Source organism: Manis javanica, chromosome 11, assembly GCF_040802235.1.
Source record: "Manis javanica isolate MJ-LG chromosome 11, MJ_LKY, whole genome shotgun sequence".
In the NCBI taxonomy this organism is placed as follows: Eukaryota; Metazoa; Chordata; class Mammalia; order Pholidota; family Manidae; genus Manis; species Manis javanica.
In genome coordinates, this window is record NC_133166.1 from 13,300,904 (window position 1) to 13,313,981 (window position 13,078).

At 35.5% G+C, this 13,078-nt stretch overlaps 1 protein-coding gene across 5 annotated transcripts in view; it reads left to right on the plus strand.

Moving 5' to 3' along the window:
- The window catches only part of PRCP (prolylcarboxypeptidase), a 65,517-nt gene that overhangs the window by 32,409 nt on the left and 20,030 nt on the right, over window positions 1-13,078 (plus strand). For all 5 annotated transcript variants that reach the window (XM_017673567.3, XM_037010591.2, XM_017673569.3 and 2 more), the window contains 5 exons: window positions 1,916-2,056; window positions 4,926-5,027; window positions 10,657-10,838; window positions 11,069-11,226; window positions 11,636-11,808. In XM_017673567.3, the coding sequence (XP_017529056.3) occupies window positions 1,916-2,056; window positions 4,926-5,027; window positions 10,657-10,838; window positions 11,069-11,226; window positions 11,636-11,808 (756 nt within the window). The remainder of the gene's footprint in view (window positions 1-1,915; window positions 2,057-4,925; window positions 5,028-10,656; window positions 10,839-11,068; window positions 11,227-11,635; window positions 11,809-13,078) is intronic.

Consider the following 13,078-nt stretch of genomic DNA (forward strand, 5'->3'; position numbering starts at 1 on the left):
GTGTGGCGATAGATGGTAAGTACATTTACCATGGTGAGCATTTTATAATGTACGTAATTGTTGAAACTGTGTTGTACACCTGAACCCCCTTTAATATCGTTTATCAACTACACTTCAATTGTAAAAAAATCAATTTAAGATTAAAATTATTGTCCTTATCATGTTTGACACATACTATGTCTTGCAAAGTTTCAGTATCTTCCATGTTTTGTCTCTTTCAATATAGATTAAATTGTCTTCCTTTAAACTCATTTTACTTTTTTAATGCTGAAGTATTTTCAAGTAAATTACAGGATGACATGCTGTCCCTAAATCCTTCAATGTGCAGCTTTGAAAAAGAAAAACATTTACTTAATGTAGCCAGAACAATATGATTACAACTAACAAAATAAACAAATCTTTAGTATCATCTTAAGACCTAGTCCATATACAAATTAGCGTAATTGTCTCTTAATTGTAAGTTGTATCTTTGTTCAAACCAGGGTACAACCTGGAACATGCATTACATCTGGTTACTCTGATCCTTTAGATTTATTTAATCTAAGACAGTCCTTTTACTTTGATTGCCTTGCCATTGTCTTGTAAAATGTCCCCCTTTGTATTTGTCTCATTGCTTCTTCAGAGTGTCTCCAGTTTATTCTTTTACCCTGTGTATTTCCTTGAAACTGGATATTAGATCTAAAGGCTGGACATAGATACAAGTTGAACATATTTGGTAAAAGTTTGTCATAGGTGATACGTGCTTCATGTTGTGCCCTGTGGAGAGAGGTGGAATTCTTCCTTGTAAAGTGACAAGAGAGTATTCTCTATGGTATTACTTTGGCACTGATGCAAATATTCACTTCCTTATCATCTATTCTCCTAATGCTTTTAACACCATTTGGTAATTGTTGCCTGAATAAGTAACTTCCTAAGGGTCTGCAAAACCTTCACTCTTCTAATTCTGTCATTCTTTCTTCATTAGCTGACATTTGATTAAGCAGAGCTTGTTTTCATCAACTGGGACCATTTTTTACTCTGAAATACAATTCTGTTGGAAAGGCAGATTAAATGTTGAGGTCTTTGCTTTTTTATTTCCAATTTCAAAGTTAGGAGTTGCTTTACCAGACACCTTAAAGGTGTCAAATGAAAATTTTTCTTGCTTTCTCTTTTTCTGATATCCTTATGGACTAACATATTTTTGTGATATGAATGCTTAGATCAACTTCAATCATTATTCTTACCTTTAATTTGTTTTACGTCCAACTTATTAAAACTTTGGCCAGTGAGAGTCCCTTGTAGTTAATTCCTGTGTCCATTAGACATAACTCCATTAGTTTTTGACACTTCATTGCTTCTTGCACAGCAAGGTGCATAGATGTATCATGTAGCCTCCTTGTTAGTGAAGTCAGTCAGTGACTTCACTGAAAAGTCCTAATTCCTTTTAGTGGGGAATGGTATTAGACACCATAATCCTGGACTTTAGCATGTCAGTTGTTACTGGGGTGACAATGTTTACAGACCTTTTCAGTAGTCTGTTTAGTCCTTGAATTCTGATATTGAAAGTCGGGAAAATGAAAATTCAGATAGTAAGTGATAGCAGTATTCTAAAAATTGCTGGGTTCATGTGGCTAGTTTCCACATTAACATTATTGCATTTTTAGGTAACTACTTGTTTTTACAATTGTATCTTTTCTCTTACACTGAATATCTTGACCACCAATAACACTGCTTTATCTTACGATATAAAGAAAATAATTTCAAAATAGCAATGTCTATATTACTGCTACTAATAAAACCAAATAAAGTTTAAAAGTATTTGTGATTATTTTTTAGCATAGGTTGATTTTAATGGAAGAATAAATTTAATTACTTATTGATCTTATTTAATTACTTTCCTCTGAAATACGTCTTGTCTGTTTTCTTTTTGTCATAGGTTGATCATTTTGGATTTAATATCGATAAAACTTTTAAACAGCGGTACCTAATAGCTGATAAACACTGGAAGAAAGATGGTGGATCAATACTTTTCTACACTGGTAATGAAGGGGACATTACCTGGTTTTGCAATAATACGGTATGTGCAGATTTGTGAAATTCTGGTGCTCAGTTTGCCTTTTATTGTGATAAACTGGAAAAAATGTTTTGCACTATGTATGACCAAATGTTACTGTACTTAAATGTGAAGTTCTTTAAAAAATAATAAAAGATGATCTCACTAATAATAGGAAAACAGCAAAAGTACATGAATGGGCAGTTCACAAAAGAATAAATAAATACAGATATCCAATAAGCCTGTAGGTTCAGCCATAAAGGATTACAGATGAAAAGAATGAAATACTTTTTTTGGATGTTTGAATTTTAAAAGATTTTTTAAAAATGCCAGCTCATTTATAATTTTGATTGTCAAATAGGAATAGACAAAGGTAAAGTTGTAGCTATATTTTAATTTAATTTTCATGTTCTACTATTTTTGTCTTATTTGTAAGGATAAATAATAGTATAGCTGTTAGCTTGCTTCCCTAACTATATATTCTATCATATTTTAAAATAATGCTTAAATTCATCAATAAAACTTAACTTAGAAGGACAGATGAAAGAAATTTTCCTTTTTAATGTACCAGAGCTATGACTAGAAAGTGTCAGCTCTCTAACAAAAAGCTAGTGTATGAATTATCTTGAAGTGGGGACTGAATCATATTTTCTCCACTGCCAGTGTCTGGCATGGTGCCTGTTATTGAGGCAGACTTAGCAAATGTTTGTTGAACTGAATTGAAAGCAAAGATATGAACCTAATTATACTGTGTTATTGCGTTCCACATTTCTGATTATTTCCTTAGGAATATAAAGAGTCTAAATATGTTAGTTGAACTAATTCCCTGAGAAATGAGATCCTAGGATGCCTGTATCTCTTATGTCAGTACAGATAAAATCAGGACTTACTTTCCATCAGATTCCTGCTTTGTTATCCTGTGAAGCAACTGAGCCTGCCTTGTCTACCTTCTTTTTTGTGTATGAATTCCCCTTTTATGTCAGGGCCATAGCTTCTCCTGTCCAGTTATTTTCCCACTACTGTTCCTGCCTCCAACAGACTGTACCTCTCTGACTGGCTCTGCAGCATAACTTAAGGCTGGCCAGGGAATCTCTGACCTCACAGTGGTAGAAAAAAAGAGCTATTCAGGGTAGGAACAGTTCCAGGGAATTGACTACAGACAGATCTAGAAGGACAGATCCTGCCCTTTTTCCAGCCCTAGACATCTTCCTGTATATACTAAAATGCTCTATTTGCAAAGTGACCTATTCTGGACATTGATTTATTGATTGGCAGTGTAGCTTATTGGTCAAGAGTGAAGACAGACTTCAGCCAGACTGATAAGGTTTGAATTCTGCTTTTGTCAGTATGCTGTGTGACTTTGGGCGAGTATCTTATTTTGTTTTCTCTTTTGTTAAATGGGTATAGTAATAATGTCTTCTTCCTAGAGCTGTTACGAGTACTAAATAAAAATCAAGAAATTAGAATGATGCTAGCATATAATGTTATTAAATGTTAATGTATTACCTGGACCTCTTTTGGAAAATAAAAATACCCTGAAATAGATTCTTGCAAAATAATCATGTTTTGCAATGTGAATCATTTCAATTAAATTGCTTCCTCTCAAAGTCTGATGTCAGTTCACCAGAGGTCTGGCTATTCAGATGGACCGTCCTTACCCTTAAGCAGCTCATGGACTGGAAGATACATACATAAGTAAATATTGTAACCCCATAATAGAAATCTATTCCCAGTACAGTGGGGTTGAGCGGAGGGAGTGATGAGCAATACCAAAATGGGGCAGGCAGAAGAGGATTTGTTTGAGCTGGGTGTTACAGGATCTGTAGATAAATGGCAGGGAATGAGCAGGGTGTGAAAGGAGAAAGTGGGAGTTACTGAAACCATCGTTTCAGGTTAAAGATACCAGGTTAAATTCTCCATCCTGACATGCATATACCTTTTTTACTTGTTCATATATTGATCAAAACAAAAACTTTTAGAGGTTCTTAGCACTTGTTAGGGAGCAGTACCTCCTTAAAAAGCAACATTGTGCACTAGGAGTGACAAATAGTTTTAATATGAGCTAAATCTAAATCTAATTGATTGGTGTTGGCTATCTAGACTGAGAAAGATTCTGAGGACACAACTTGAAGTAAGTGAAAAAATGCAGTGAATGATTAATGATCAGCATTATTATGTGTGGAAATGAGGAGGTTGAACAGCATTTGATTGTGCTCTGGAGCCAGGTAGCCTGTGCTTGAATCTTGGCTCTGCTACTTCGTAGTTGTGAGACTGTCGCAGGTTATTTAAACTCTTGTGCCTCAGTGTCCTTCCTACAATGGGGATAATTAAAGAGCATACCTCTTAGATTGTTGTGATAATTAAGTGAATTTATACATATAAATTGTTTAGAACAGCATGTGATACACTGTAAGTGCTCAGTATTAGCTATTGTTAGCTACTCTTTATTTTTAGTAGATAAGCTTAATATCCCAAGGGGGTGCAATATGCTTATTTGTATTGTTTTCTCCTTTATGTTGTAAATGTCTCCCAGTAGGCAGCTAATTTGTGTATCCTCAGCTCTTTCCTAGACTATTTGGCACATAGTTCAATTTGAATATTTTAGATATAATGTTGACTCTTTTGCTAGAGTGTCAGAATAAGGAGATTTGGGATGACTGGTGGTTGAGCAATTTGGGCTTATTTTTAATTGTTTCACTCTAATACAGTGTGAGATTGAAGTGTAGCAATAAAACAATTATATCATTTATCTGTGGAATGAATATAAATTATGCAGCTTCTTAGATCTTTTTAGTCTGGTTTAAGATCCATTTCATATGAGTTACAAAAAAAGGTTCAATGACTTTTTTTTCACATCCTTGTTTTAACTTGTGATTTTGTAAATTCTTCCCAGGGGTTCATGTGGGATGTGGCTGAGGAACTGAAAGCTCTGTTGGTGTTTGCAGAACATCGATACTATGGAGACTCCCTACCCTTTGGTAACAAGTCATTGCAGGTGGGTACAGGCACACCTCACTTTACTGTGCTTTGCTTAATTGCATTTCACAGATACTGTGCCTTTCACAAATTGAAGGTTTGTGGTAACTACATCAAGCAAGTCTTTCAGCACCATTTTTCTAACAGCATTTGCTCACTTGTGTCTTAATGTCTTATTTTGTTAATTTTTGCAATATGTCAGACTTTTTCATTTTTATGGTATTTGTTATGGTGATCTGTGATCAGTAATCTTTGTTATTATTGTAATTATTTTGGGGTACCACAAACCCCACTCATGTAAAACAGTGAAGTTAATCCATAAATGTTGTGTCTGTTCTGACTGTTCTACTGACCAGCCATTCTCTCATTGCTCTCCCTCTCCTTGGGCTTCCCTGTTCCCTGAGACACAATAATATGGAAATTAGGCCAATTAATGACGTGTAAGTGTTCAAGTGGAAAGAAGAATCATACATCTGTCCCTTTCAGTGAAATCATTTCAAGAAATGATTAAGCTTAGTAAGGAAGGCATGTTAAAAGCCAAAATAGGCCAAAAGCTAGGCCTCTTATGCTAAACACTTAGCCAGGTTGTGAAAACAAAGGAAAAGTTCCTGAAGGAAATTAAAGGTGCTGCTCCAGTGAACACACGAATGATAAGAAAGCAAAACCACCTTATTACATGCATGGAGAAAGTTTTAGTGGTCTGGAGAGATCATAGCAGCCTCAACATTCCCTTAAGCCAAAGCCTAGTCCAGAGCAAGGCCCTAACTGTACAAATCCGTGAAGGCTGAGGTGGGTGAGGAAGCTGCAGAAGAAAAGTTTGGAGCTAGCAGAGGGTTCATGAGGTTTAAGGAAAGAAGCCACCTCAATAACTGAAAAATGCAAGATGAAGCAGCAAGTGCTGGTGTTATCCAGAAAATCTAGCTAAGATAACGAAGGTGTCAACCCTAAACAACAGATTTTCAGTGTAGATGAAACAGTCTCTTTTGGAAGAAGATTCCACCCAGGACTTTGATAACTAGAGAGGAGAAGTCAGTGTCAGGCTTCAAAGCTTCAAAGGGCAGGCTGACTTTCTTGTTAGGGGCTAATGCAGCTGTTAACTTTAAGATGAAGCCAATGCTTATTTACCATTTAAAAAAATCCTAGGGTCCTAAGAATTGTGCTAAATCTCTTCTCCCTATGCTGTATGAATGGAATTAAAAAGTCTGGATAGTAGCATTTCTATTTACAGCATGGTTTACTGACTATTTTAAGCCCACTGTTGAGACCTGCTGCTCAGAAAAAAGATTCTTTTCAAAATATTATTGCTCATTGACAATGTACCTGATCACCCCAAAATTCTGATGGAGATATGCAATGAGATAAGTGTTGTTTTCATGCCTGCTAACACAACATCCACTCTGCAGCCTATGGATCAAGGAGTAATTTCGACTTTGCAATCTTAGTACTTAAGAATTATGTCTGTAAGGTTATAGCTGCCATAGATGGTGATTTCTTTGATGAATCTTGGCAAAGTAAATTGAAAACATTCTGGAAAGGATTCACCATTCTGGATGCCATTAAGAACTCTTGTTCTTAATGATTCATGGGAAAAGGTGAAAATATCACCTTAACAGGAGTTTTGAAGAAGTTAATTCTAACCTTTACGGATGACTTTAATGGATTCAGGACTTCAATGTAGGAAGTAACTGCAGATGAGGTGGAAATAGGAGAACTAGAATTAGAAATGGAGCCCAAAGATGTAGCTGAATTGTTGGAATCTCATGATAAAATCTTAACTGATTGGCTCCAGTTTTGAAAGAAATTCTACTGTGGATAGCATGCTATCACATGCTATGGAGAAATCATTCATGAAAGGAAGAGTCCATAGATGTGGCAAGTTTCATTATTGTTTTATTTTAAGAAATAGCCACAGCCATCCCAATCATGAGCAACCACCACCCTCCTAATTAGCAGCTATTAATAATGAGGTAAGACCACCAGCAAAAAGATTATGATTTGCTGAAAGCTCAGATGATGGTTAGCATTTTTAGCAGTAAAGTATACTTTAAGGTATATACATTGTTTTTTGAGACATAATGCTATTGCACACTTAATAGACTATAGTGTAGTGTAAGTATAACTTTCATATGCACTGAGAAACCAGAAAAAGTCACTTGACTCCCTTTATTATGATATTTGCTTTATTGTGGTGGTCTGGCACTAAGTCCACAATGTCTCTGAGGTATGCTGGTATAATTTTACTTTTAAGTTTAACAATTTTTTTCCTTAAGCTTCAAATATTTTCTAATTACATATCCTTCCATAAGAAAGAAATGACAGCTTTAACTTGAACTGCCTAAAATTCCAATAATTTATATTTAATCTTTCTTTTTTATATACAATTTGAACATATTGAGGCTTTTAAAAATGATACTGTTATATTCTTGAATGTTGATCAGTCTTTAACACTGTGTGATGAGGTTATCCTTTGCCAGGTGAATTTTTTAAATTGATGTATAGTTGATAAATAGTATTATATTGGTTTCAAGTATACAGCATAGTGATTCAACAGTTATCTACATTATTAGGTCCTCACCTCAACTACTGTAGTTACTGTCTGTCAACAGAGAAAGATGTTACAGAACTATTGACTATATTCTCTATGCTGTACTTTCATCCCCATGGCTTATTTATATTATGATTGAGATTTTGTGCTTTTTTTTAATCCCCTTCAATTATTTTACTCACCCACCCCATCCCTTCCCCCATGGTAACCACTAATCACTTCTCAGTGTCTTTGAATCTGTATTTAAAAAAAAATCAGCTGTTTTGTTCATAGATCCCATTTATAAGTGAAATCATATGATATTTGTCTTTCTCTGCCTGGCTTATTTCTCTTAGCTTCAAGTCCATCCATGTTGTCACATATGGCAAGAATTCTTTCTTTTTTATGGTTGAATAATATTGCATTGTATATAAATACCACATTTTCTTTATCCATTCATCTATTGATTGGACACTTCAGTTGTTTCTATATCTTGGCTATTGTGAATAATGTGGCAGTAAACATAGGAGTGCATATATCTTTCCAAATCAGAGATATTTGTTTTTTTCATGTAAATTCCTAGAAGAATTACTGGGTCATATGGTATTTCCATCTTCAGTTTTTTGAGGAACCTCCATACTGCTTTCCATAGTGGCTGTACTAATTTACTTTCCCTCCTGTAGTGTAGGAGGGTTCCCTTTTCTCCACATCATCACCAACACTTGTCTTTTGGATAGTTTGCCAAGTAAATCTTAATCTATGGCTCCAGAGATTTTGGAGGACACTTTCCGTTGTTTTTCAAAAATTTAAAGATTCTGCTTATAAATTGCTTTTACATTATTGGATCTACCACTGGAGGAAATATAATGAGCATTCAAATTTTGTTTAGTAAGGTGTATTTCAATAAAATAAGGAGGAATAATCTTTATAATTCAGTGAGACCAACTGGCTACTTGGATTCCCTCCTGGCCCTTCCTGTTCTCACAAGAAGCTTTGTCCTTGGCCACAGACTTTACATGTAATAAACAAGGACACTTTTTCCTTAACGTAGTCACTCATGTGCTACCTTTATGGTTCTGGCTATGTGAATTTGCCATCTGTACTATTAGTTACTTAATATTTTTCTTTAAACAACTCTCTTTTCAAACAGCATTATCTTAAGAAAAGCTTTATGCACTAGTTATTTTTTTCTAAATTATATTAAGACAAAACAAGTATTAGATTTAAAAAGGTCATGAACTGCTTTGCATCATGCATACCATGAGTATACACATACCATGGTCTTAGGGAACTCTTAGTTAGAAGAACTTAGGGTCAATCATTTTCTAAGCCACCTGTTTTGAAAGGAATTTTTATTTTTGTTCTCAGAGGTTTTATTATCTTTTATTATAAATAAAATTAAAAGTCCTTGTGTTATAAATGAAAAGCAGAACAATTTGTTGATATTTGTTGGTCTGCATGGGAAACTATTCACTAGCTTATTATTTTGCATAATTACCTGCTTAGGGGAGTTGACAGATCCTGAGACCATCGGGAAGTTGTCAGTTTATTGCAAATAGAAAGGTAATGGGTGCTCTAGAATTTGTCAGTAGTCTGGGGGATATTACAAATATTATGCAAAGATTGAGGAAAAAATTGTATTCAGCTATACATAGTCCATGAAACTGAAAGACTGGTGGCATACAATGAGAGAGAAGGCAGGATGTCAGAAACCATATGTCTTAGATAAAGGGGAAGGCTAACAGAATAGGTGAAATACACAGCAAAGAAGAAAGATAGGAACTGTATGATTTGGACTGTGCCAAATGATGAAGGAATCAAACAGGTGTAAAACCAAAGCATGAATGTCAAATAGGATAGCCTAACATAGGCATATAGTTGTATTAGTTATCTACTGCTATGTAACAATATACCTCAAACCTTAGTGACGTAAAAAACAGCAATAAACATTATCTCACAGTTCCTATGAATAAGGAAATAGGAATAGCTCAGCTAGGTGGGTCTGTTCCAGGGGCTCTCGTGAGGTTAAGATGTCAGCAGGTGCTGCAGTCATCTGAATGCTTGACTGGGGCAGGAGGAGTCCTCTCCACCTAGAGGATCCACATAAATGACAAACTGGTGCTGGGTGTTAGCAAGAGGCTTTGGCTTGTCTCCTCATGGGTTCTCCAAAAGCCTCCTTGAGTGGCTTCATGACGTGGTGGCTAGCTTCCCTCAGTGTTGACAATCCAAGAGAGCAAGGGTGAAACTGCAGTGCTTTCTATGAGCTAACATTGGAAGCCACATATCACTTCTGCCACAGTCTGTTCTCTAGAACCAAGTCACTTAGCCAGACCCAGTTCAAAGGAAGAGGAATTAGGCTTCACCTTTTAAAGAGAGACACCTGATTAGCCTCAGCTTAGCAGGATTCTGAGCTCCACCTCCCTACACTGCAGTGAGGAAACTGTCCCTCAGCAGAGGACTAGATAATCATGGAAGTTACTTACGAGTGTCCTTCTCTCAGGGATCAGTGTTTTGTATTGCCCTTTTTCCAGTGCCTGAAAATAGTTGCTCCTTGGGTTTTTGTTTTCATTGTTGTTTTTAACTCCGATTTTATAGTTTACAACATGGTAATTTGTTCCAGTTGTTATATATCAGGCATAATAATAATCTTTCTGATAAGGAAGAATGAATTTTATTTTTATTGATGATTTTTACTTTAGTTTTTCCAGGATTCTGTTTACCTTTACCTATATGGTAGCCATTTTAAATGTTTCAAGATTTAAAATAGAAGTTATAATGCTATAGTTGTCAATTAAGCTTATTATTGTATTCTATCACATTTGCTTATAAATGTTATTTACAGTTTGTTTCTATTGTTTCTACAACTTCAACAAAGTCTCTGGTAAGTAGCAGTTAATAGAAATCACATTTGAATGCAATGTACATTATGTTCTTCCCACAAACTTAAAAATCACTTTTTCATGAGTTGTTTAAGTCATCATTGCTATTGCTTTGACTAGGCATTTTAAACTCCACTGCCTAGAAATTCTATTTGGAGAAAAGCTTATCTGACCTTAGCTTTTTTTATGCCTAAGCTGCTATTATGTGTACATTTATACTCATGTTCTTTGTTATTTTTCTTTAGGATTCCAAACACTTGAATTTTCTGACATCAGAACAAGCTCTGGCTGATTTTGCAGAGTTAATCAAACACTTGAGAAGAACAATCCCAGGAACTAAAAATCAACCTGTCATTGCCATAGGGGGCTCCTATGGTGGCATGCTTGCAGCCTGGTTCAGGATGAAATATCCTCATATGGTGGTTGGGTAAATGCATTTATGTTGGACATGAACACTTGTTAATGACTTTCATGACAAACTTAGAGATTTGTTTCAGGTAAAACATTGTATTATACTGAGATTTCTAGTTTCTGTCTCATTAACAGCTGTTACTCTTCTCTCCATTTTTGTTCAGGATCAGTTTCAATTTTAAAACTTGAGTTCAGTGACTTACATTTTAATTTTCTTTTCCTCTTCTTGTACTTCTTACCATTTAGAGCTCTTGCAGCCTCTGCCCCCATCTGGCAATTTGAGAATATGGTGCCTTGTGGTGTATTTATGAAGATTGTAACTACGGATTTTAGGAAAAGTGGTCCAAATTGTTCAGAAAGCATCCGAAAGTCCTGGGATGCCATTAGTCGGCTCGCAAGAACTGGTGAGCTTTAACTAAAAGAATGGAAGTGTGGGTTTTCTTTTACCTTCCACTTCTTAAATGAAACACTTCCCACTTTTCCAATAAACTTTTATTTAAGTATAACATACATAAAAGTACACAAAATATACAGAGTGGTGAATTTTCACAAAGCCAGTACATAGTATAATCAGCATTCACATCAAGAAATCCTCTCAGAAATCCCCTCATGCTCTTACCAGTCACTATTTCTGATAGGTTAACCAGTATCCTGACTTCTACAAACATGATTAATTTTGCATGCTCTTGAAGTTTTAGTAACTGGAATTGCTTAGTATGTATTTTTTGTGTCTGCTGTCTTTTGCTAAATGATCTGTAAAGGCTTCTGTTGAGTAGTACTTTTTAAATTCCAACAATGTGATTTTGTTCTTAGGCTCTGGCTTGCATTGGCTTTCTGAAGCCCTTCACTTATGCACCCCATTAACAAATTCTCAGGATGTTCAGCATTTGAAGGGCTGGATCTCTGAAACCTGGGTAAATCTGGCAATGGTGGACTACCCTTACGAGTCTAACTTTTTACAGCCTTTGCCTGCTTGGCCTATCAAGGTAACAGGAAAATGCCCTTTCATTAATTTTAATAACATACTTCTTTATGTGTATGTGTGTATTCTCTGACTTTGGGCATCAGAAGAAGTCCAAGTGAGTGACAAAGTGGTCTGGAGTTAGTCAGACCTGGTAGGAACCCTGGCTTCTGTCACCTCTGGTTACTCAACTTTGGACATGTTGCTTTACTTTTCTGAACTTCAGTTTTCTTGTTTGAATAACATAGATAAAATATATAGATTACAAAGTTGTGTGAATTAGAAATAAGACCAATACTTGCTGTTAATGGACTACTTACCATGTGCCAAGTCCTTGCTGTAAACTTTGCATATGCTATTTAATCTTTGTGTTATATGTGAGACACATAGAGCTTTGTCATACATGGCTAGTGCTTAATAAATGGCAGCAGATATCATTTGCTATGATTCAGTCAACTGCTAACATATTTTAAGTGCTACACACGTAAAGGGGTGATCCCTATGCAGCAAGGTGGAATGGAGAAAGTACTGACTCTGGATCCTTGATTTCAGACTGCCATCTGCCAGCTGTAGGACGGGTAAGGAGGGAGCAAGGGCGCCTTCTTCCTGAGCCTTCATTTCTCCTCTGTAGGATGGGGTAGTGATACTTAACATTCTCGGTAGGGTTATGCTCAGGATCAAATAAAATCCTGGATATGAAAACACTGTAAAAACATTACACCATAAATTTTAAGGTTCTTTTCTTGACCAAATTCTTTTTTGTTTGTGCTCTTTTTACGCATTCCTTTTTAAAGAAGAGTCCTCTTAGTTTTCAAAGCAAAGCTGGCTAACTTGATGATTATTAAGTTTAGAGAATATGATTGATTGACTTTGCAGCTAGAATGGTGCTAGAAATGTAAACAGAATTGGTACTATGAAAACCAGGTTTCAAAAACACATTTAACTGTCCCTTTAAACTGTTAAATGCACACCTTGCTTAAAACTTTGTAACCCAAATATAGCAAGGTTACTAGAGGTTTTTTCTTCTAAAAAACAAAATGACCAGTGGGTGTCTTGCACATAGTAGGCCAGAGGTAAATGTGTATTGAATTAAATTGAATTTTAACAATTCAGAGTTATTGAAAAGAGCAGATCTCTCTCAGGGTAAGAAAACCTGGATCAAAATAACCAGAAAAAACTAAATCTGAACTGATTGATCTCCATAAATGTCACTGTTCTAATAATGCCTTATCCTTCTATATTATTTTGCTATTTAAAAAAGTACTTATATATGCTACCTCATGTAATCACCACAA